The sequence below is a fragment of the Leptonotus elevatus genome, chromosome 9 (genome assembly GCF_054856555.1).
Source record: "Leptonotus elevatus isolate MCC_2025b chromosome 9, RoL_Lele_1.0, whole genome shotgun sequence".
NCBI lineage: Eukaryota > Metazoa > Chordata > Actinopteri > Syngnathiformes > Syngnathidae > Leptonotus > Leptonotus elevatus.
In genome coordinates, this window is record NC_141247.1 from 22,242,115 (window position 1) to 22,266,378 (window position 24,264).

General features: G+C 40.3%; 4 protein-coding genes and 1 long non-coding RNA gene across 8 annotated transcripts in view; all 5 read right to left on the bottom strand.

Moving 5' to 3' along the window:
- Positions 1-253, bottom strand: part of anxa5a (annexin A5a) — a 21,210-nt gene extending 20,957 nt beyond the window's left edge. The window contains exon 1 of the mRNA XM_086084840.1: positions 159-253. Within this exon, the coding sequence (XP_085940966.1) occupies positions 159-199 (41 nt within the window). The 5' untranslated portion in view covers positions 200-253. The remainder of the gene's footprint in view (positions 1-158) is intronic.
- A 4,472-nt stretch (positions 254-4,725) lies between these two features.
- On the bottom strand, positions 4,726-6,339 carry LOC147168822 (uncharacterized). The gene is made up of 2 exons (XR_015096015.1): positions 6,008-6,339; positions 4,726-5,412 (listed from the first exon to the last, which is right to left on the bottom strand). It is a non-coding gene; the product is annotated as an uncharacterized LOC147168822 (long non-coding RNA).
- Positions 6,340-6,428: 89 nt separating this feature from the next.
- On the bottom strand, positions 6,429-12,204 carry ccna2 (cyclin A2). The gene is made up of 8 exons (XM_086085163.1): positions 11,641-12,204; positions 10,494-10,746; positions 10,315-10,415; positions 8,420-8,643; positions 8,134-8,338; positions 7,145-7,258; positions 6,945-7,078; positions 6,429-6,874 (listed from the first exon to the last, which is right to left on the bottom strand). Exons 1-8 carry the CDS (start codon positions 11,848-11,850, stop codon positions 6,823-6,825), a joined length of 1,293 nt encoding a protein of 430 aa, XP_085941289.1. The 5' UTR covers positions 11,851-12,204; the 3' UTR covers positions 6,429-6,822.
- Positions 12,205-12,755: 551 nt separating this feature from the next.
- bbs7 (Bardet-Biedl syndrome 7) lies at positions 12,756-18,990 on the bottom strand. 2 transcript variants are annotated; one of them, XM_086085162.1, is made up of 19 exons: positions 18,526-18,990; positions 18,352-18,417; positions 17,360-17,422; positions 17,102-17,277; positions 16,766-16,952; positions 16,609-16,681; positions 16,208-16,315; positions 15,994-16,124; positions 15,826-15,910; positions 15,662-15,764; positions 15,403-15,595; positions 14,651-14,725; positions 14,501-14,566; positions 14,292-14,431; positions 14,028-14,192; positions 13,803-13,912; positions 13,618-13,721; positions 13,134-13,257; positions 12,756-13,053 (listed from the first exon to the last, which is right to left on the bottom strand). In XM_086085162.1, the coding sequence occupies exons 1-19, from the start codon at positions 18,559-18,561 to the stop codon at positions 12,920-12,922; spliced, it is 2,139 nt and encodes a 712-aa protein (XP_085941288.1). In that variant the 5' UTR covers positions 18,562-18,990; the 3' UTR covers positions 12,756-12,919. The 2 variants fall into 2 exon arrangements, with proteins under 2 accessions (XP_085941288.1, XP_085941287.1); XM_086085161.1 differs by having other exon boundaries at positions 14,501-14,569.
- A 137-nt stretch (positions 18,991-19,127) lies between these two features.
- Positions 19,128-23,192, bottom strand: tmem33 (transmembrane protein 33). 3 transcript variants are annotated; one of them, XM_086085872.1, is made up of 8 exons: positions 23,085-23,192; positions 22,008-22,075; positions 21,578-21,672; positions 21,318-21,505; positions 20,938-21,005; positions 20,531-20,664; positions 20,126-20,209; positions 19,128-20,058 (listed from the first exon to the last, which is right to left on the bottom strand). In XM_086085872.1, exons 2-8 carry the CDS (start codon positions 22,050-22,052, stop codon positions 19,929-19,931), a joined length of 744 nt encoding a protein of 247 aa, XP_085941998.1. In that variant the 5' UTR covers positions 22,053-22,075; positions 23,085-23,192; the 3' UTR covers positions 19,128-19,928. The 3 variants fall into 3 exon arrangements, with proteins under 3 accessions (XP_085941998.1, XP_085942000.1, XP_085941999.1); XM_086085874.1 differs by lacking the exon at positions 23,085-23,192 and adding an exon at positions 22,883-23,053; XM_086085873.1 differs by lacking the exon at positions 23,085-23,192 and adding an exon at positions 22,747-22,879.
- Positions 23,193-24,264: the final 1,072 nt, after the last annotated feature.

Genomic DNA, 24,264 nt, shown 5'->3' on the forward strand with positions numbered 1-24,264 from the left:
CATGCTACCTGGCAGTTGGTATGCTAACATTTATCTTAAATTATATTATAGCACAATGGCACATAAATAAATAAATAACCTGAAACCATTTGCATCTATCATAACAAACTCATAATGTGTTTGTGGTCGTAGATTAGGAGGATGTTTTCAAGTCTTACCAGTCGCAGCGTTTCCTTTCAGGGTGTTCAGTAAATGGCATCTGTGCGGCGTGCTGGGTAAAAAAAAAAGCGAACCCGAGACCGATCCACCTGTGGTGTCATCTTCCACTGGATGTCACGAGACAATTAGCATTCAGTCTACATGAGGCACTATATTAAAAACACGTGTGACAAAAGTACTTAGACTGTACTTATGATGTATATAAAAAGTATACACACCCCTGTGTTCAATGGCTAGATTTTTGTGATGACACCAAGAGCAATAATTACGAAACATTTGCCACCATTAACTCATTCACTGCCAGTGACGGCTATAGACGTCAAAAATTCATTTGAACTATTTATTAGGGTTACTAGTTTCAACCCCCCCCCCCCCCCCCCCACACACACACACACACACACACACATTTTTGTTAGTAAGAGTATGAAAACCTAGAAACATTTTTATTGTATAATTAGAACAGATATAAAATTGTGAGTTAACTAGTGAAATCATGCGATTAATTACGATGACAAATTTTAATCTCCGGACGCCCCTAATTTTTAATAATCTTTTTGAATATATATTTTTTAAGAATAAAAAGATTATTAAAAACTAGGGTTGTCAAGTGATAATTTTTTTAAATTGTAATTAATCGCATGACTTTACTAGTTAACTCACGATTTAAAAAAAGAAAAGATTATTAAAAACTAGGGGCGTCAGGTGATACATTTTTTTTATTGTAATTAATCGCATGACTTTTTTTTAATATCTGTTCTAAATGTGCAATAAAAACAATTTCTAGGTTTTCATACTCTTGTTAACAAAAGTGGAGAAAAAAAAGAGTTATGGTGACTTAAAACCTCTACAAGTCAGCTGGAAAAAAAAGCAACCACATTTTCAGGGCTCAGCTTGGGAACGTCACATGATCAACAAGTGAGCCGTGAATGGTCGTTATATAAATAAAAAAAGAATAATAATTTTATATATATATGTATATATATATATGTATATGTATATATATATGTATATGTATATATATATGTATATATATATATGTATATATATATATATATATATAAAACTCGTTACAGTGAAACGAAATTGAACGTTCCCTCCCACTGGACTACTTGTGTGTCACCCATCTGTCATCGTCATTTGTTTTATTGATGAGTGTTTCTATCCTTTTGAACACACGCTGCTAGTCTAGCCTTGCATCTCAATTGCTTGAGTGCTTTGCGAAGACGACTGTGTTTTCAGGCGTGGTCTCTTAGGAGTGGGCCCGATAATCATCATCATCACACACACACACACATACACAGCTCACATATCAATGCACCTTAATTAAAGCGATTTGTGACTAGCGTCTGCCCATGCAGGCGAGCGTGCAGCCAATTTCCTCCCAGCCCAAATAAACAAGACGACTGGGCAGCTAATAACGGCGAGATCAGATGGAGTGCAGAGCCAAGAGAGACTGTGTAAGTCCTCTGAGGGACACATCATGATGCTCCATTGTGTTGCATCCAGATGGTCAAACAGTTTGCATCGCATTGAAATGAGAGAAAGTAATATGAGCCACGTTATTGGATGGTGATTTTTTTTTTATTGTTATGAATATGAATCATCAGGAAAAAAGTCCAAAGTGGAAACAAGGGTTGGTTGTTATGTTCAGAGAATAAAATCTGAGTGATATTGGAAGATTTTTCTTTTTTTGAATACAATTATAGGGCAAAAAAAAAGGGTTCCGCTAATCTATTTTTCTGGGGTCAAATGACAAAAGTAAACATAGAAATATTATTGCCAGGCTGAAAAAGTCAACATTTTAATTGTCAAGATAGATTTCTTTTAAATACAATTATAAGAACAAATGTTTAATCAAAAATATTAATCATCATCTTTATTTAAAAAAACAAGTACATTAGTGCAAGATTAATTATTAGGGAAATAAAATCATATAGTGCTAAAAAATAGTTATACATTTTCAACAACAAAAAGTAATATTATGGAAATAAATTTGTAATTTGCAAGATATACTATTTTTTTTCTTTACATAATTTATTTTAATGAGAATCAGTTTTTAACATTTAATTTTTTTTAAGTGTGAACATTTTCAGTTTCACTACAAACCATTTATCATTCCCCCCCCCCCAAAAAATTATTTTTAAAAGTTCAATTATGAGGGAAAAAAGTATGATAGTAATTTTTTAGTATTGCAAAAATATATATATTTTTAATAAGTTTTAATGTTGTGAGAAATAAAGTTGCATTTTGGGGATGGGTTAATGTAGAAATAAGTTGTTATATTTTATATTTGGGGGGGGGGGTGTAATGTTATAAGAATTTTAAAAAATAATACAAATTGGTTCTATTTATATACATTATTTATTTGTAATCTTATAGAAAGTATATTACATTGAAATGATAATAAATTGCTATAATATCAGAAATGTATTTCTTATTTGGTTTGAAGAAAAAAAACAATGCAATATTTTCACTTCGTCTGGCATCCACTTTAAATGAATGACCAAAGTAAAACCTTCATCATCAATACTCGATTGTGTTAAAGGACGACGACGTCGACTTCCTACTCACGCAGTGGGGCTGACACTCGGGATCCATAATGGTTACGCCTCGGGGACGCGGTGGTATTTCCGAGCCGTGGACGCAATCACTCGTCAACCCGTTGACTGACTGACTGACACGAAGGAAATTCTGTCGTCCATCATCAGGCCTCATTGGCTCGCAGCTGCATCACGAGAAATGACCTTATGGAGCAGAACAGTGAACAAACACAATCGAGGTATCGCCTAATTAACTCATTCATTGCCATTGACGGGTATAGACGTCAAATATCAAAATTTTTAGATCTGTTCTAAATGTACAATAAAAAATGTTTTAGGTTTTCATACTCTTGTTAACAAAAGTGGAAAAATGTGAAACGAATAGAAATAGTTTAAATGAATTTTTGACGTCTATAGCCGTCAATGACAGTTAAATGTTATTCACACCCTTTGGTTATGTCTACACTGACAATAGAAAAATTGCTGAATTTTTCTTTTCTTTTTTGGCGCAAAACGCAAGTTGCAAGAAAGTATTATTGACCAACTTGACCACAAGGTAGCGCGATTACATTATTCCGTTATTTGTGCAATTTCAGGACTTTTTTTGCGCGTGAACGTTACCCGCAGTTTTTTTCAGAACATGGTCATATTCGATATGTTGGTTTAATTACCCAAGAGCTCAATATTGGCCTGAAATCGCATCACTAGCTTAAATTTTTTTTAAGTTGCAGCCATTTTTTTTCAAAAGGTTTGGGGAAAAAAGTGTCATTTACCAACTTGGCCACTAGGTAGCGCAATTACACTGTACGTGGGCTTTTGTATTGTAAGGCTTGTTCTTAATTTAAATTAAGTTACATTATTTTGCTATTTCAGGATTTTCATGTTGCGATTTTTTGGTTTGTTCGCGGAACACAGGTCGCAGTTTTATTCAGAACATATTCTTTATGTTTATTAAACTACTTGAGAACTCAACATAGGGCAAAAATCGCATGGCTAGCTTCACTTTTTATTTTTTATCAAAAGAAAAGAAAGTGTCATTTACCAACTTGGGCACTAGGTTGAGCAACTACGCTGTAATTGGGCTTTCAAATTATTCAAAATGTTTCCATAAATTTCATATTTTTTCAAAAATTTATACTTCTGATCAGTCCACACGCATGGGTGTCATTTTTATGCGTTATTCACCAATCTAAACTGTTGAAAACAGCTTGCTCTCTTTGATGATGCAATGTTATTGGTTGGGTAAGCATGCCGTTTTTGGGGTCTCCTGAAAAGGACGATTTTGGAGGTACGATTTTGGCCCGACGCCAGCGAAATACAAAAATGTTAGATTTTTTTTCAAAATTATACTAGATTCTATCTTTTTAATGACATATTTTGTGTCCATTTTTTTTTAACAATGCCAAGTGGCTCAACGCTGTATCTTTAACTCATCCATTGCCATTGACTATAGACGTCAAAAATTCATTTAAACTATTTCTATTCGTTTCACATTTTTTTCTACTTTTGTTAACAAGAGTATGAAAGAAGATTTTTTTTATTGTACATTTAGAACAGATATAAAATTTGTGATTAATCGTGAGAATTACAGATAATTGTCTGACACCCCTAATTTTTAATAATCTTTTTTTATTAGGGCATCAGGCGATGGAATTTTTTTATTGTAATTAATCACACTTCACTAGTTAACTCACGATTAATAACAATTTTATATCTGTTCTAAATGTACAGTAAAAAAAAATTCTAATAAATAGTTAATTTTTTTGAATGAGGTAATCATCAAAATAAAAACTGAAGGACACAATTCATGTTTTGTTTAAAAAGAAATAAATCCATACATTAAAAAAAAAAAAAAAAGGTGGTGGGGGGAGAAACTGCAACGATCCAAACTTTTCGCCCTTGGGCAGTTTTCCGCCATCTGTGCAATTAAATGGTACATCCAGATGGAACCACAGTGACCATCATCAAGCCCTTTTTAAAGGATTAAAGGAGAAAAGGCAAGTTAGTAAAAGATGTTTTAATAATTAATAACAATGAGGCAAACATAGCTCAAATGAGGCAGAATGCAACATGTCGATGTCCTTTTAGGGCAAGTCAATAGGAGTCCATCACATTGACGACCCCCCCCCCACCCCTCTTACATCAGTCCACGAGGAGAAGGTGGGGGTCCGTTTGGGGGGCATTGCGTTCATAGCGCACGGCTGAGCTCCTGAACCGAGGCGGCGTTGGCGGGGGTCTGTCGGAAGGATCTGGCCAGATGCAGCGTGGCTTTGCCCACCGAGTGGCGCAGCTGCTTGATGAGCATCCACAGCAGGAGCATGATGAGCCCCAGCAGCCCCAGCAGCATCGCCAGGTACACGCTCACGTTCCAGCGCCAGTCCAGCTGCAGGGGCAGCGACGTGGACGCCAGCAGGAATTTGCGGGGGGCCGGCATACCCGCACACCCTCCAAAAAAAGAAGAGAAAAAAAAACAAAACTTCTCAAGGATGGCGTGCGGAGGACATTCAGACAGGTAGCAGAGCGCTAGGTGATGAAATTCCCGTCCGTCTCCATGATTGAAACAGACATTCCCTTTTTCTTCTCACGGCTGTGTCCCTCTTCTTGCGCTCCCGTCACACTCTGCCCGACAGGGAAGAAAAAGGAAGGAAGGGAAGGAGGAAGGAGGAAGGAGGAAGGAGGAGGGGGGACTGGCATGCTGGCTGTGCACACGTCACTGGGAGGGAAAAAAAAATCACAACAAAATATTTTAATATGCAAGTTGTACAACTTTGGGTTCATTAACATGCAGTTGAGCAAATATTTTGCTGTAAAATTCAGATTTGTAAGCCACTGTAATGACTGAAAGAACCCTGTAGATGGCAGTGTTTGTTTTACACTAAGAACAAAAGTAAAACAAAAAATTGCAATTCTATCCAAAACGTGGGTGATAATGACAACTTAGTCACGTGATACTTTTGCTTTTTAACCACCAATTACACAATACCTCAGCAAGGCCTAAAAAAAAAAAAAAGAAATTCTCAGGTTAAGGTAGAAAAGCAGGTTTGTTTTAGGTTATGTTTTCAAATGTACATTTCACCATCATTTCATCTCAACACTGATTTTTGATTGCTAGGCAACACAAGTGCAGACTTCCGTTAACCATTGCTAGCTCAATGTACAATAGAAAATGGTTCAAAAGGAAAAATCTGTTTAGAGCTGAGCAAAGTGCAAATAGGAACATGCCTTAGCTTAGCTGCCTTAAACACGTTAGCATTTCGGCTAAGGAGCTAAAAACCGTTTAGCATGAATTAATATATCTTAGGACTTACCATGAAGCCAAAAAGTGCACCTCTTGATTTTTGATGGACTCAGCAAACTGTTGCAACGATTGTCCAGCATTTTCCAGTCTTCATTTTGTCTGGTTTGGAATTTGAGGGATCCATACTGTAGTTTGGATTTTAAAAAAAATTGACACGGGAATGCTAATTTTTGAAGGCTGCTCAACTGAAAAATGTCAGTTTGAGCAACCCTGCATTTGTTAATTTGACTTATCCCAGTCAAATGACTGCAAAAACATTTTATCCAGAAGCACCTGAGTTTTAAATTTGTGATTCAGTGTACAGACTGCATTAGTTTTAAGGCTTTTACATGAGTGGCTGAATTAGAACTATTACACGAACTTTTCTGGTAAACCTCTGCTGCCCCCTGTGGTCAAACTGAATAAAATAATATGCAGGAAGTAGGCCAAGGGAGCTTTAAGTGAATTTTATTTACAAGAGCGTTACTTTACAGTGCTGCAAGATGACCCGACAAATCATGTCAGTCACTCAAATGTAATGACACAGACAACGCCATGACTGACAAACACGTTTAATGTGTAAAACTCACCTGCTTTAACAAGACTAGGTTGACTTAGAAAAACAACCCAGCAATTACAACTGCTTGGGCATAAAACCCTCAACCCTTTGGTGGCAGGGCAAACCAGCATGTATTTACACATGGATCTGATTTTAAAACACTATGAACATCAGGAATTTATCAAAACTGTACTTCAAGAACAGGCCACAAGAGTAAAAAATACAATATAAAAAAAACACAAGTGACAGGAAGTACAACTCTCAAAAAGGGTGTGGGGTTGGGGGAGTCAGTCAAACTGCGGAGTGGTTGGAGGTTCAATGGTGGAAACTTCATGATGCCTGGGGAGAAATTTCCATGAGTCACTTCAATTATTACAAACTTAAAAAAATCCCGTGTGACAATTCTTACTTTGAAGTCTTGTACTTCTCCCTAACTGACTGCTGAGCATGCTGCGGTGCGTTCAGGTACATCTGGTGAAGATCGTCCAAGCATGGCCTCAGGTCCTGCAGGGTGTAGCCCGTCCTCTCCACCAGCGACTTGGGCTGCACACGAGTCAAACAGATCTCACAACAAATTAACTTTTGAATTTAAAATCTGGAAAAACATACCCATGATGCAGCGGCGATTGTGTTGTTGGCCAGGATGTAGGCAGCGGCCGCGGTCTGGGAAGGAAGGTACTTCAGGAACGGGTCGGAATCCACCAGGCTGAGCTCGCCAAGGTACTGTTAACACATTGGTATGCTAAAATTTAAAACTAAAGCACCAATGTGAAAATTTGAACCCATTTAAAGCACCCTCTAATTTTGTGCAGTTCCCAACTTCTCGGTTTATAGTGATTGCCAAAACATCATAGCAGAGGTAATGTTAACTTTTTAGTATTTATTGAAAAAAAAAAAAAAAAAAAAACCAGTGAACAAAAGCCATTTTAGCACTTCATACAGCCTTTAACCAAACATAAAGAAATTAACTAGTGTACCTAAATTTTGTAGGAATGGAGTTCATTTTAGTTGTACGTATACAAATTCTAACGAACAGGTCACCCATAATTACCGCATAACTAAATTAAACAACCCTTGCCCAAAGTCGTCTGGCGGCTTCAGGGAAGCCTTTGTTTAAGAGGAATTGTAAATATCTAGTGATTCAGCCATCAAATTCTTTCATAATCTATTCTGCTAAAAAAAATAGATTTTGCATTAAACAAACCCAACACAATAAATGTGCATGTGGGGTTGCGGTTATCTCTTACCTGCCACACTGTAGTATCTGTGAGTGACCGCGTGTGCATGGAGTTGAGTTGCTGCTAGCTCAGGTTAGTCAGTCTGCGTCTTGAGCAGCTGATAGTCTCATTTATAAACACGCTACCACGAGTTTCTATATTTTCACTAAAGTGATCAAAAGTGCACCGGCATAGGTGCTAAACCAGTTTTACTGACGAGCAGAACCCTCTGGCATCTCCAACTTATTTCTACACTGAATAAATTGCGCATCTGCAATAAGTCTTCAAAAAAAAAAACAACCTGTTAAGCTTAAAAGCCAAATTTGACCTTCCGTCATCAAGCGACCCTCGTAATCATGTCAGCTGGCGTCCGGTGCTCACCATGGCGAGGCTCTCCACCTGCTTGCTGGCAGGCTGATGCAGGAAGTACTGCGTGAGGAACTGGTTGATGGTGGGCGCCGCCAGATCGAAGGAAAGCACCTTGAGCACCAGCTGCTCCATCCTCAGCACCTGCTTCTTGGTGTAGGTGTCGTCCGTGATGTAGACAAACTCCGACACCTCCGGGGGGTAGATCTCCTCGAATTTGCTACGCGCGTGTAAAAAAATGAATACATACAAATTTCACAAAAGCGGCGATAACCGCGAGGCGTGTCGAAAGGCAACTCACGAGGCCAGCAGCATGGCGGCGGTGCCAACCAGCTGCAACTTGCCGCGCAGCACCGACATGGACGACAGGAAGCGGTCGATGTAGTTGACGGCCAGGTAGAGCGTCTCGCTCTGGAGCTTGTACTCCTCGCCGACCTCCACCAGCCAGTCCACCAGGATGGCGCGCATGCTGCCGGTGATGTCGGGCTGCTTCTTCATGTAGCCCAAGCGGGGGCGACACTTCACCTGTGGGACGATTCAGCCATATTTAAACGAGGGCTCCCAAGCCTTTACGATATTAGCAACCCAACCATTACACGCAAATTTTCTTCTGGTGCGAGATCAGCTTTTAGTTCCTTACCATTATGTTGAAAGAATGCAATATTGTACACTTTAAATCTTTTGAGTTTAAAGTGGAAGTCAACCTTAAACGCTTCTTGACTGTTATGTGAACTCAATAGTCTCAACATGACATTCTGATTTCTACTTTTGGAATATGAATTATGAAGCAAATTCTGTCCATGTCAGGGGCCGGCCATTTTGCCACGTGCAGTCAACTGAAGATGACATCAATGATGCTCAGGTAACAACCAATCACAGGTCACCAGTTTTTTTTTTAAAGCCGCGCTGCAATTGGTTGTTACCAGAGCAACATTGATGTCATATTCAGTCTGTAAAATGGCTGCTGTGATGGATAAAAACTGCTCCATTTTGCTGCTTAACTCATATTCCACTAAGGCAATATCAACCAGAATACCATATTTAGACTACCGGGGCTGCATAGAACATATTGTCAAACAAGAAAGAAAAAGAAATAGTGCGTTTGTGTGGGGGGTTGAGTTCCCCTTTAAAGGGCACCAAGATGAAAGAGTATGTGGTAACTGTACTAAAAATTACAGTTTTGAATATTAAAGTATGCATGCAGCCTGACCAACAAATGGACCTTTGGACATACATATATAAAATATAATATAAATAAAATACAAATACAAACGATGGCTTTTTTTTGCGGCCCACAGCGCGTTCTCAAATTTGAATTTTTATTGTTGTTAATTTGGGAAGAGTTGCAACACTAACAAATTAAAAGTCAAACTAAAGTCTAGCTGCCTTGAGTCAACCTTCATGGATTACAACGGCCAGGGCGGCTGATTCTTTAAAAAAAAAGCTATGGTTTTTTTGTCGAACTAAAACAAATTAAAAACGGACTTGCTAATATGCTAACCGTTCGCAAAAAAAAACTTGACAACTAATCTTTCTGCTCTGTCAAGGTCTAATGAATGATCCTTAAAAAAAGATGGTAATTTACTACTGATTTTTCATCAACATAATGAAAGAACTGCAGACTACGTTAAAATTGCTTCATACCCTTAAAGGATAAAGTCAACCAAATTGTTCTTAATATATTCGATGCAGACTAGATTAAATATGGTATTACGGTTGCTATTGTGTTAGTGGAATAAGAGTTAAGCAGCAAAATCTAGCAGTTTTTAATCTATCTCGGGTGGGGGGGGGGGGGTCATTTTGCCACTTTCTGTCAACTGAAGACTTCAATGTTGCTCAGGTCGCAGCTAACAACCAATCATAGCGCAGCTTGAGAAAATCGGTCAGCTGTGATTGGTCATCTCCGGTCAACAGCAAGTGGCCGCCCCCTGAGATGGATTAAAAACTGCTGGAATTTGCTTCGCAACTCATATTCCACAAATTAATATGAATCAAAATGTCATGTTTAGACTAGTGAGGTCTAATAACATTATTGGCAATATGTTTAAGGTCAACGGCCATTTAACAATAAGAAATTGCATGGAGTGGTTTCCCCCCCTTTTAATAAATTAAAGAATTCTAGGAGGCACTTGCGGCCTTCTATTTTTCTGTATGCAGCCCTCGGAGGACAAGCAGGAAGGAAGTCTGGCGGCTCACCTCTAATTCCCTCAAATACGCATGAATCTCTTCCGCATATTCAGGCACCTCCTTGACATCGATGGTCTTCCCCTCGCTCACAGACATGTCCATAGGAGAGTCTAGGAAGAAAAATTAGTCGGTTAATTAGAAGAAAAAAAAAATCCATAATTTTGAACACTTTCAGTCAAGTCACCAACCAAAACTGATGTCCATGGCGGGCACTGGGATGTCAAGTGTGGCCAGAGGCTGGCGCAGACGAGCGACGGCATGGTCGATCTTCAGCGGAGAGTCCTCCTCAGCGAGCTCCGCGACCTTTGCGGTGGGGGCACCTTGCTGCTTCTTGACACAGGCGGTGGATGGCTGTGGGTCCACGTGGACCTGGAAGGTGGGCAGCTTGGAGGAGACTTTGCAGGGTTCGTCATTTTTACACGATGGCTGCTGTGAGGATTCCTGGCAAACAGAATGTAGCACAAGTATGTTTAATTTGAGTTATATGTATAAGCATGTACATTTAAGAAAGGATCTTAAAACTTGTTTTTATTATCTAATTTCTGGAACTCAACCTAAATAGAGCCAGGTATTTGTAAAAAAATTTTTTTTTGTCATTTAACCATTTAAAGTGAACATTTTTAAATTGTGTTCAAAGCAACTAGAACTTCAAATTTGAGTCACATATGGTGTTTTATTTTAAAAGGCGTCTGATTGAAAATTCTCTTTGCACATTGACTCTGTAAATGTTCTTGTGTTGTGCTTCAATTTGGTTAGAAATTACCATTTATTGCATTTTTATTACATAAATTGTGCTCCATCTTCTAGAACAGATGACCCTTTAATAGAACCTCTGTCACGAAAGGTTGTGATTTTCTTGTTCAATAAAAGCGTTGATTTAATTAAGTTACAATATATACACTCACAATGTGATAGCTAAAGTACATCAGAGTAGGTTATTAAAAAGAGGGATAGTGTCAAAATTATAGTCTGCTTCTAACAACCATCAATTTCACAAAAAAAAAAAAAATTATTTGAGTAACATTGACTTGTTTTCTCAAGCACGTAAAATTTTATTTAAAAACGACAATGCAAAGCAAACGCAACTTATGGACGTTATAAAATGGCGGACTAAAAGGCCAAGTTTAATTAATTACTCTTGGGCAACAATTAAATGCATTATCAACACTTAAACTTTGTGCAAGAGTTAAACAGTAGATTTGAGTGTATTGGGGGTAACAATGAAATCGTGTCTCGTTTTTAATTTAACTTACTGCTACATACAGGGCATTTAGCTTAGCATGCAAGCTAACTAGCTTGTAAGGCTACAAGAAGCGGGCAGCGAGCCCAACTGACCTGCTTGTAAGCGCGCTGGCTCTGGCCTTTATTCCTCTGGTGGTTCTGCAGGGGGGCCAGCACGGTCCTGGTGGCCGCCGACTTGGGCGGCACGTTCTCCTGGTTCTCCAAGCCGGCCGCCCGGGGCTTCAGCGAGCCTCGCAGTCTTGCCTGCATGTTTTCTTGGTCGTGGAGGTCGCTTGTTGTTTGGCTACCGTTTGCGCCAGACATGCTTCGATTTGGACTCTACTGCACGCCTCAAAACTAGCAATGAAGTGCAACCGTTGCTTTTTCTTTTTTTGCAAAGATATCAAAGACAATCGGAGGCTAATGTTAGCTGTGGCCGTGTGGGAGATAACGGCGCCGTTGCAACCGAAAACCAAATGAACACTTGAAAGAGCAACGGTACTTTGCGAGAACGAGCAAAGTTTTTGAACAGTCGCAATACTTTTAGGGTGCCATAACTTCAATTTCCACCAACCTGCAAAGGTGACTCGCCGCCCCGGTGCTGCTTTTAGTTTCCACACACTGACTGACTCGCTTGAATTTGCAGTTGCTTTTCTCTCGTTTAAGCAGCCCGCGAGGATTGAAACGGACCAATCGCCAGCCACGCCGGTGGTTACATCACACGTCGACGGCACACAAGAGGGGACAAGCAACTGTGATTGCAAATTCAAAACCGGCTTGCAGTTGGAAAGCGAAGCGAGCGCTTTTTCACGAAAAGCAGTTTGACTCACCTGTTAAGGTTATTGTGTGTTTTAGTTTTATCCCGAAATTTTAAGGAATATCCGAACATTTGTAAGTAGTGTGAACATACATTGATTGTAATAAATATAACAAATAATAATAAAAATAACAAATATTTAATTTAGTAGTTATTTTAACACTTGCCCTATGGTGTTTTTTTTGTCTACTGTGACACACACTTGAAAATGTATTTTATAATGTGGAGAGGTTGGAATATATATATATATATATTTTTTTTAAACATAATCAGTTAATTTCTATATTGAAAGCTAAATGCTAGCATATTACAAGTTGCTGATAAAAAGGAAAAAAATAAGTTGTGTAGTGGCTGCAATGCATAGACAACAAATTGTGTCTTATTCATATTTTAAAATGTAGACAAAAAAACATTTACAATCATCAATATAGTGGTTTATTCATCACCACACTAGTATGAAAATATTATACTGTATTACAACATACTTGGGCATGACATGATCTACAGTGAAAGCAGTAGACATCTATAAAAAGGAAACAAAATTATAGACAAAAATATCTCACATGGACGGCATGATTAAGCCTCATTGAAAAAGTCTAATAATGAATTTAAATCGTAACTATCCAGGATCTCCAAGAGCGACGACACTTTGGCTTTCACATTCTGTCCTTTGAACTTGAACTTATCGATGAAGAGGTCTGTGATCATGCCTGCGGAGAGGAAGGGAAAACAGTCAGTGTACAATAATGAAAAATAACAATCTAGTCAAATATGAATGACGAAGTATCACCGTAAAGCCTCTCCAGGTGCGCCGGCTGCCTCTTGTACTCCTCCAGCAGACTGGCCGACTCGTCCAGGATGCTGCGATACTCCGAGATCAGGAAGTCGGCGTTGCCCTCGTGAAGCTGCAGCTCCTAAACCATCAAACGGGTAATATAATGACAAGAAAATGTATTTAGGTTCAAATTTAGCATTACTCAAATGTGTCTCAGATTCACTAATTTGTAGGAGTAGGAGTTCGGAGTACGAGCCCTTTAATTCCACCAAACCAAAATGGCCGACCTTTAATTCAACTATATCAAAATGGCCGACTTCCTATTCAATTTCGAGCATGTATCTTTGAGACTTTTTCGCTGAAACTTTCCTAGCTTCTCCATGGGGCGCTACTGAGTGAGTTTTGGAGAGTCACGTTTAGCAGCCATAAATGTTCCCGCTTGCGGAAAAAAATGTTTTTAGTTCCAACAATAGACAAAAACATGATAATCAGAACATACCTTCAGTGCATCAATGAGCTGAACTTTTCTCGCCAGCACCAGCTGGTATTCCAGTTTAGGGTGGATCATCTTGAGCGTGTGGCTCACCGAGTCGTCGTTGATATCTGCGGAGGAACACGAGCAATATTCAACTGTAATGAGCATAAAGTCCACACCAGGAGAATAATCATCCACCCGCAGCCCACCGTAGGAAATATTCAGGTTGATTTTGCGTTTGGTGGCCTCTTTGGATAGGACGTCGCTCAGGATGGAGATGGTGGAGATGTTGTCCGTCTTGAAGTGGCCCTCCCCTTTGCTAAAATAAAGATGCAATGCTACAAATCTTTATGTTGCTTTACATGCGAGGTCACAAACAGCCCACGATAGCGTTAACATTTCTTTTAGTGCTGTTTTCCAATACAGAGGCTGACCTGTAGGTGGCGTGCAACTGCGTGCCCAAAAAGGTGTTGAGGAAGTAGAAGGTGACGCTCTCTCCCGCCGGCGTCTTCTCCGGCACCTCCGGCAGGCAGAAGACCACCCAGGAGTGGATCTCTGCAAAACTGAACTGTCCCACCAGACTCAGCCTGTTCATGGGCCTGGATCCACAACACAGAACGAATAGTATCATCAAGTTAGCTCATTTTGTTTTATTCAAAAAAAAATAAAAAGGTGTAGGGCAGAAACTGCAAAGTCACCTGTCCTGGTCGATGCTGTGTGTGCGCTGGTGAAGAGAAAGAGGTTTGATGTGATACTGACGAACCTGACACGTCTTGGGCTGCAGCCGGTGGGTGACGTAAGCCTGCAAGGTGCCGTATTGCCCTTCGATTGACCTCACCTACAACACAAACACATGTACATAGCATGTCAACATGTATGTGCACGTGATAACCGGCATGCTACTTACCTTGAGCTCCAATCTGGTGGTGTTGGCTTGACACCTGTAAGTGGCTAGCAGGAAGTTGCCGTTTGGCTGCTGGGGGGAGAGAGAGTATTTCAAAATGGCAGTCGAGGAGGAAGCTGTTTTGTTTTGAGGACTTTTGAGGTCTTGGCTCACCTCAGAGTCGCACTCGCTGAAGCTGACCACCGCCGAGTTGTTGTCCACGTCCAGAAGGTCGATAGGGACGTCGCTCTACGAGACAGGGACAAGTTGGACTACAAGATATTTTGAATGGGATTGTTTTTCCCACTGCATAATTGTGCTTTATTTTTTATTTACCTGTGATCAAGTTCATTGTTTTTTTGTTTTTTTTTTTATGTTTTTTTTAATACATAAATGGAGAAAAGATCAGAATAAATAAATAAAAAGTACATTTTCAAGGAAAAATACTAGAATAGATTTCTTTTTTATCCATATCACAGTATTTTTTTATACTTATATAAACGCAGCCATCCGCTGTCACGCTAAAGGATAATCTATGGTGAAAATTAATAGTGCGATTTATCTGCGTTAATTCATGTTTAATGCGATCATTTTTTGTGATTAATTAATTAACAAAAAAAAATTAACAGTACTGCATTGACTTTGTGCAGTTCTTTCTGGTATGCACACAACGGCCACCGGGGGCAGTATAATACAGACATAAAATGACAGACACAAGTGAGTCAGTAACTCATTGTGTAATTTTCTGTTTTTCTGTGTCAGATTTACAGAAAACTAAGTGGCAATTGATGCCACCATCTCACGTAAGTAAAAGACTGAAAAATCGTAGATGGAAACAGTAGTATCTTGAGGTGACTAGTAAGTCGAAGTACCACAGTACTTGTGTTCTAGAAAAGCCCAACATGTTGTACGACGGCAGCACATACCTGGAGCAGCAAGTTGTCGATGGCCGTCTGCACCTCCAGCGTGAGGCTGTAGCTGGCGTCGTCCTGGCACAGCGTGAACTTGTCGTTGATATTGAAGGCGGGCACCACCGAAACGGCCGTCTTGGACAGCGACGTCTCCTGGTACTGATCGCGGCCCAGCTGAACTTTGACCTGGAGCTGCTCCAGCTCTGCCCTGCGGCAAAACAACAGCTCGCGTTTCCGCGTCTGGCTCGGAAGTCGTCACAACGGCGCCGGTTACCTGAGAGCTTCCACTTTGGATTGAACCTCTTTACTCATCCTGACCTCGTCTCCAGCACCCACTTCAGCCTTTTGAGGCTCTGTTGTCAAACCCGTCACCCAACCTGGAAACACACAAGAAGGTATTGATTAGTCTGCTACGATAGAATCCAATTGAAATGTCACCTGTATAGGTGGCGGTCAAGATCTCGTCGTAGGACTCCTTCCCCACGCAGCCTCCCTGGATGGAGGTCACGCTTTCTGACAAGGCCTGTGCCAAGCGAAGCAATCAAATCACAAGCCGTCACTTGTCGACGTTGACTCATCAAGTCGAGAATTTAAAGACCCCCTCACGTGCTCAAAGCGCAGGGTGGGCTCGTTGGCGCTGTCGAAACCGTAAACAGCCACCGTCCCGTCGTCGCGGCCCACCAGGACGTCGCTCACGCCGTCGCCGGTGATGTCGTAGGCGTCGAGGCAGAGAATTCCTGGACATAGCGCAGTATCGCAGGCCACTTTATTAGGTACAGCCGCACATGAGTTCCATGACAGCAAGCGCACAGTACAGCACCTCCTTTCCTTTTGTCGTTCTCAATCTCCCATTTGGTCGCTGCGGATTCTTCGCCGATCTGAATCAGGCCGATTTTACCGTCCGTTGTCCCAAACAGGATGTCCTCTCCTGACAGTGTGAGACAAAATTCCCACAATTCACTTGGGCGCCATATGAAATACAATGCTGTTTCAAATGTTATATAATGTTTGTGTATCACATTCAGATTTGATCATTTGTTTTTAAAAACAATACTTCAGCTCAAAGATTAACTTCACAAGAGTGCTTTTTTTTTTGTCTGTAATGTCACCACAGAAAGCTTTCAGTGATATTTGATAAATAGAAAGTGAACAGATTATTTGCATTTTAAATAAAATATTAAAGTTGAAAATAAAATAAGCACAATTGCTTCGAAAACTTGCCTCCATCTTTGTTGTAACGCTCTAGCACAGACGGCGGTCCGGGCACCTCCACCCCGTAGGCCAACTCAGATCCCTGATAAATTGAAATGAACATGGAGAAAACTTTATTGACATCATTTGTATTGAACAATGAGGACTATCAAGGAGCATTGTCTACCTGCAGCACCCTGAGAACGCGATCTTGACACGCCAGCACAGGGACGGGGCGAGCCAGGTTCTCCGAGGACAAACAGACAATGTCGTTGATCTTGTCCCCCGACAGGAAGTAGTCCTGGTCCTTGCAGTCGCAGTAGTGGTTGTAGATGTAGCTGGCGCACACAAAGAGGTCGGCGCCGGACACGTGCCTGTGCGAAAGTGGACCAGGTTTTTCTCAGTATGTAAAAATACATCCATTTTCTATAACTTGTTGAATGAGGGTGATGAGGATCAACAAAATCAAACGTTTCCCACGAGTTGTAGGGTCCCCTAGAACCTTCATAGAGTTTCTCCCTACATGGCATTGATGCTCTCAGTGAGATTGGCTTCAAAGGTGAGGAACTGTTTGCCCTTCTTGGTAAATCCTCGCACTTGAGATCCAGAGCAGACAAAGATCTTCTCCTGCGGAGTTCCAGCTGCACCGCCCAGGTCCATTCGGGATATTTTCTGCCCAGGGAGTGTTCTGAAGACAGGCTGCGATACATGGGCTTACGTTAGCAACAAAATATGGACAATATACAGCATTGACTGAATTGCTGGGGTGGGGGTTACTCACTACTGCTTCGCCCTTCTTCATCCCAAAACATGTCAAGACGCCATCATGGTCCGCAACAGCCACCTGCAACAACAATGGCATGCAATCACATCATTTGAATGCTTATTGCACTGAAAAATTGTATACACGAAACCATTCGTTTGTATTAGTATTAATTGAATTTGAGTTGATTTGAAAATGAAAAAGAATAAAAACAAAGCAAAACAATAACAGTAATAAACATACAACAACAAAATAAAATAGCTACAAAACAAGCAAAATTCAACAAGGCGCACCTAACAACGATTTTCCATGTTCAAAAGGGAGTTGGAAGAAGTCACAAGGCTTATTAAATCCCCTCCCTTTTCCATATTTTCTTAGTTTACATCAATGGTAAATCAATAAAAAATATATTGCTGAGGATAACAAAAGTTACTAATAATGAACCACTCCATAATAATAATATAAAATAAGTAGCCAGATAGCTCATCATTATAAATCAACAGAAAATATAGTAAAGTACAATCTGGATCCAAAAAGCCAACAATAATAAAACCATAGTCAACATCAATATGTAGTCAACACATCAGCAACACTCATAATCATTTAGTGGTTGTCTACCCCCTCCCATTCCCGCTCTGTATCTTGTAAATACATAACTTATATGTTTAGTTTTAAATTGATTTATATTTGTACATTGTTTTAAGTTCTCAAATAGACTGCTCAATAATTTCACCCCATAGAATGATATACAGAACCTTCTCCCGTTTGCGCGAATAATGTTAATTTTTAGATTGTATTTCCCTCATAATTCATAACCCCCATCTTTCTCTTTTAACATTTTTTTAATATTTTGTGGTAACATATATATTTTTTTAACTTTATACATAACCTGTGTTGTCACTATATCAACAAATTTGAAGAATTTTGACTGTAAAAATAGTGAGTGTGTATGATCCAGATACCCAACCTTATGTATGATTCTTATTGCCCTTTTTAGTAATTGATGATACCTTCTGGGTGGCTCTTTTTCCAAATGTTGGCAGCAGCCTCATTGTTTTTTGTGATGTTACACCAACCTGTCAATGACAGGAAAATCATGTAATGCAACAAGTATGACAGTATAATACTCAAACATTCTTAAATATCAACATAATGCGAACAGCCTAAACAGGGAGAGGACTTACCTGAATATAGTCAACTCGATTTAGATTTATCTCCATCTTTATTTGTGGCAAGTCCTGATTTCGGAGGAAAATAACGATACAAGCCGCTAATCTAGATGTTTACCCGGCCACAGAAACTGCAACCAGTCGGTCCATTCGTCAGTCACTAGTCACCGCTAACATTTCAGGCAAATCATTATAAGAGAGGAGATAGAACAGACGAGGATTATCCACTCAAGAAGATTAGCTCGACGTGCTAACATTAGCTAGTAAGCTAGTTAGCATTCTTTGACGTGCTTACACTAGTGGGCGTGTTAAGTACTTTAACGACAACGAGTCGTGTTTAAAGTAAAAACACACGTGAAAGTAAGTGGTGAATGGAAAAGCAAACAGGTTTCAGGTCAAAACAGAGACGAATTCAGGGCGAGAACGAAACATTATGCTTAAAACAGCTTCCATGGCAACGTTGTATCCGCAATAACTTGCGCGATCATTGGACGCCGTTTGAGCATTGCATATTCAAGCCGTCTCCTGATTGGATAGTTTGCTTCCAGTCCGGAAAGGAGGCGTTGCCACAGCAGGATTGTCGTGGAATGAGTAGTAACCAGAGAATCAGTACAAAATAACGGTTATTACTAGCCTTAATATTTTATTTCGTAATCTTTAAGAGCTCATCTCGCCATAAAAACGTGGTTCATCTGAAGGCAAATGTAGACAATAAACATGAACAAAATAAATTGGGGCACATGTAATATCTCGTATTAGTACATAATTATTAATGCACACAAAAAGAAAGAGGAACTGAATTACGCATTGAATAGCAGTGTAGCTTCCGCTTAATGGATGACATGCATCATGTAGTTCATTTTCAAAAGGAATCCAACAGCATACTGTCCAATTATTCATGCTTATTCTCTAAAATACAGCAGATGTGACATTCGTACAACAAAAAGGAGTGAAGTCAGGCTTTTAAAGAACATATACAAAAAGAAACAAAATATAAACTGCATACAAATCATCACCACTGCCTCCTTCCCCTTCTGACAATGTTTTCATTTGTAATCATACACTAAGATAATTTTGCTACTAATCTCATAACATTAGTGAATAAATTAGGTCATAGGCTGACATTAAGATGTCCGAAGTGCTCTGGTGTAACAAAAGAGCGGCAGGTCCACCGTTCTGAGGAGGTCACATTAAGACAGGAAAAGGACCACAAAAAAAACTTCAGTGCATTACTGGCTGGTCTTGAAATGGAGCACGCTGTCAAGTTGTCATTGCGTCGATAAAAACAAAATGTCCTCCACTGATGCCGCCATTGTGTCCTCATCCAAAATGGAAGTCACGTCCTCAGTGGCGGCCAAACGCAAGCACAAAAAAAAAAGAAAAAAAAAAGGGAATAGGATGGTGGGATGGCACTGCCTTCAGACGCCGGTGGGGGCCAAGCGGCTGACGAAGGCGATGCTGCTGAGACACATCCTCCGGAAGAAGGTGGGGCACGCTGGCTTCATGATGAAGTGCTCCAGCAGGATTCGCAGCTCGGTAAACAGAGTGCTGACAAAAAAAACAAAATAGGCAACCCTCAATAGAAGCAAGCAATACGACAATGATGTGTGCTTACCGGCAGTACGGGTTTCTTCTGGACGTGTAGCGCAGGCTGAGGAACCGATAGTAGATGAAAGGCAGAAGCAAGCTTCCCTGGCCACTGGCGAGAAAATAGGAAGAAAAGAAAATATGATCGCACAAATTCACAACATTTTACAGAAGACGTTGAACTGCCATTGAGAGCTTTAGAGGTCATAGATCCATTTTTGTCTCACATGCATGCCCACCCATCAAGACTGTCAGAAGTCAATATTGTTGTTTGCCCTTTCTGAAAGTAGCCTCAAGATGGCGCCACAGCCCAAGCAAGTAAGGAGAAGTGACAAGAGTTTACCGGCAATGGTGGACGCAGTTGTTTTGGTTAGCATGTGCTAATATATGCATTTTTAAATAATGAGGTATGTTAGGTTTTCACGTGCACTACCTGAAGAGCATGAAGATGGTGGCGGGCATCAAGAAGATCTCATTACAGGCGATGAACTTGAGGATGTTCTGCTGATTGGCCGACATCTTGTCCAGGAGGTTTCTGATGAACATCAGGCTGCCGGGGCCCACCGCCTGTCCGGATGACAAAAACCCTTGGAACACTTGGGGGGGGGATTGTTTTTGCTATTCAGTCACTATCCCATGTGGATAGTGAATTTATTTGTATACAAGCCAGCAGCTTCTAATAGATTTTTTGTTTGTTTCAGCAACATGATAGATAATTGAAACTCAATTTCTACTATGCAAATCCATTTGCTCCCTTCTGCAACAACACTCCCCCGCTACCCTTACAAGAAAACAAGAAAAATCGCAGCCAGTGGCAGCGGTTGTGCCAGCCATACTCACATCGAGGACCTTTTTGGTGTAGGTGGTCGCGTGGAGAAGTGAGAAGAGGAAGACTGGGAAGATGCTCACTAGAGACAATGGATTAAGGAAAACAAAACACAAAAGGGGGGAAAAAAACAACATTTGAACTAGCTGGCTAGCCAGTAATAGCAGTAAATGTGAATATGAGCACGTAATCAAAACGGAGTCCAAATGATGATGCTCATCAAAATCCTATTAAAAATGACCAGGTCTTCGTTTCTTGGGTTTAAAAAAAAAAAAAGTTTCTCTCAAATGTGGTTATACATTTATGTGGTTCTCCATTATCAAGCCTCTGCCTTGAGCAATATTTAACCCACTACAGCTCATAGTGCAGGCAAGCACACTGAAGTCAAGGATACTAGTGATGGGGTAGGAGTTGACCAGGATGAGCGAGTAGAGCAGATAGTGGCAGCTGTCCTCCTGGAGTGCCTGCACCATGAACGCCCGACTCAGCTGGAACCTGGGAAGCCTCTGGTGCAGGCGCAGAGCGCTGGTGAGCGCGTTGGCCAGCAGCGCCCGCTGGTAGAAGTTGGACGCCGCGTTGGGCCTGAAACAAAAGGTTGCGCACAATGAGAGGTTTGGTTATGCCAATGGATGACCGTTTTAGTGCATTACTCACCCCAAGATTGGTAGTATGAACATGATGGAGCAGTAGACGGTGAAGAGGCGGGACAGCCACATGGCCGTTTCCAGCTTGTTGCTCATTAAAAATTGCTACAAAAGGAGAAAAAAAATACATTAAAATTAAATGAACGCTACATTAACCTTAAGTGGAAAAAAATAATACCTGCACCTCACATTGACACCATTGCGTTTATTAATGCAAAATCAAATGTTACCCAATTAATTGATCGGATAATAGGAAAAAAAAAAACTGTAAGCTTCCATTTTGCCTGCAATTTATTTGTGAATTCTGCCACGTGTTTGTTTAGTGCAGGAATCATTATGGACTGAAAAGTTACAAAGAAAATAAATGTATTTCCAATGTTGGCTGTTTCAACAGAAAAGCATGAAACAAACATTGGTATGGTGTTGAGTGACTGGCTTACCACAGGCCCCAGTCTTTGGGGGGTTTGCTGGCTGTTGTCTGCCATTTTCAGTGCTTGTTTGTGTCACTCTGTTTGGGAAAGAAGGAAAATGGAGGGTTGTGTGAAATTGATGAAAAACCGCTGTCATTTGAGTGATACAAAAAAAAAAAAAGATACAAGAAGAAAAAGGAAGGAAAGGATGGTGAGAAAAAAAGGGTTGAGTGGGAAGAAGACAGTAGTGGGTAAGACAGAGCCAACGAATAAAGGAAAAAGGAAGGAAAAAAGGAAGATGAATAAAGGAAGCCAGAGAATGAAGGAAAGGCAGAAAGGAGGAGGAAAAGAAAAATAAGGACGTGAGAGGGTAAAGATAGAAGAAAGAAAAGTATGACAGGAGATAGAAAGGCAGGAAGGATGAAAGGAAAAGGGAAGCAATGAAAGAAGGGTAAGGGAGGAAGAAGGGAAAGCTAAGGAAAAAGTATATGTAAAAAAATATATATATATTTCTTTGAAATGTATACCAACGTTTGGCTCACTATAATAAAATATGCGCAAAAATCACATGAGCCATTTGGGTAATGACGAGGCAGTTGATCTCCAACGGCATACATATTCTATATCCATCCTGTTAGTACACAAAACATTACATTTGATGGTACAAAGTTGGTATACATTTTGATAATGCGATTATTCTTAAAAGTCAGAACTCAACGGATCCCGTTACTGGCTGCAGTCTTTATTGCAGCACAATAGCTTAGCATACCTGCCAATGAAAGAAGCTAGTAAGCTACTGTATTTTCAAATGAGCCTTATAATTAATAGAGGGGGAAATTCCCCCAAATGACACGGCCGCAGCAACCTCTTCAAGGCCACCGTGTGAGCGTTGATATTCGGCTTACGAGTGTTTGCTTTTCGACGTCTCATCAAAGGCAGCTAGTGGCAGGTGAATCGAGAACGTTCTCTTTCGGCTAGCATGGGGGCTAAGCTAACGGCGTCATCCCCACCCGGTTGGAGACAACTAAGCTGGCACATATCCGCTTAAAAAGGGGAGCTTCTGTTTGGCTGTCAGTATATAACGTTTTAATACAAGACACAACTTGCCGGTGTTGTAGCGTGGAACAACTCTGCTAAGATGTGCCGTTTGTCTGTCAACCTCCACAGCCTGCACACACGAGATCGTAGTGAATGATCAGCTGACCTTCTTGGTTGGACAACTGTATTCGCGCAAGCTATCGCGATGATAGAAAAAAGAGCACTTCCGGGAGAGTACTTCTCGTCGGCTCTAGGAGGCGTGGATGAGAGGTACTACACTACAGCGTTTATTAGTTGATAATAGTAAATTACGTTTGTTAAATTAAATAAATAAATAATCCACTGCAGCAAAGATGAGAAAATATATAAATAAATCACGTAGATTTTTTTTTACACCTGATATCTTACATGTATCACTTTATTATTGCCATAAAGATGTTGTATTTTCGAATTTTAATTTACTGTTTTATTAGCCACATATGTATACCTCCCTGCCCTCTCTGTTCAATTGTGATTGGAGAGTGTGTGATATTTCTATAATGTTTGAAAAATTCAGGTGATTTAATAGTCCACTTTCTGCGCATTTTGTTTATGTATTCATTTATTCACCACATTGATGTCGCGAGGGCAACAAAGCAGACGCGATATATCGACAATGCCCATGTCAAAAAAGATCTGCTATTAGGATGGATGGATAATTAAACAAATTAATTAATTAATAATGTTTAATGTGCGGTTTACAATGTATCTATTTTGTTTTACTTTAATCAAATACTTTTGAACCAAACAAGGACAAAAAAATATATAAAATAATAAGCCAGCGCCCTGACCTCACAAGGGCGATAAAGCTGCGCGTACTTTTACGCAGTTACATTGAAGGCGGATTTGCGCATGCGCATTCGACTGCACTTGCCTGCGAACCACTTCACGCTTCTTTAAAAAAAAAAAAAAAAGATGAAAAAAGATCACTAACGTCGATTACTCTGTTTAAACGTGTTCACGTGAGTTTGCGGGTAGAATGGTTTAGTTTGTGTCATTTGATGTCATTTGAGCAGGTCGACACCAGAAGGCGCTCTCTGACAGAAAACCGAGCCCCAGCGAGCGTGTCGCGCAAACTATTTGGCTTTAAGTGCACTTTTTCTGTTCCAACATGTTTTTAAACGTTACACTTGACTCTTTGCCGCAACTGTGTGTGTTGCTTTCACTGCCAACAATGCTGTCTTTCTCTCACAGACGCCATTTGAAAATA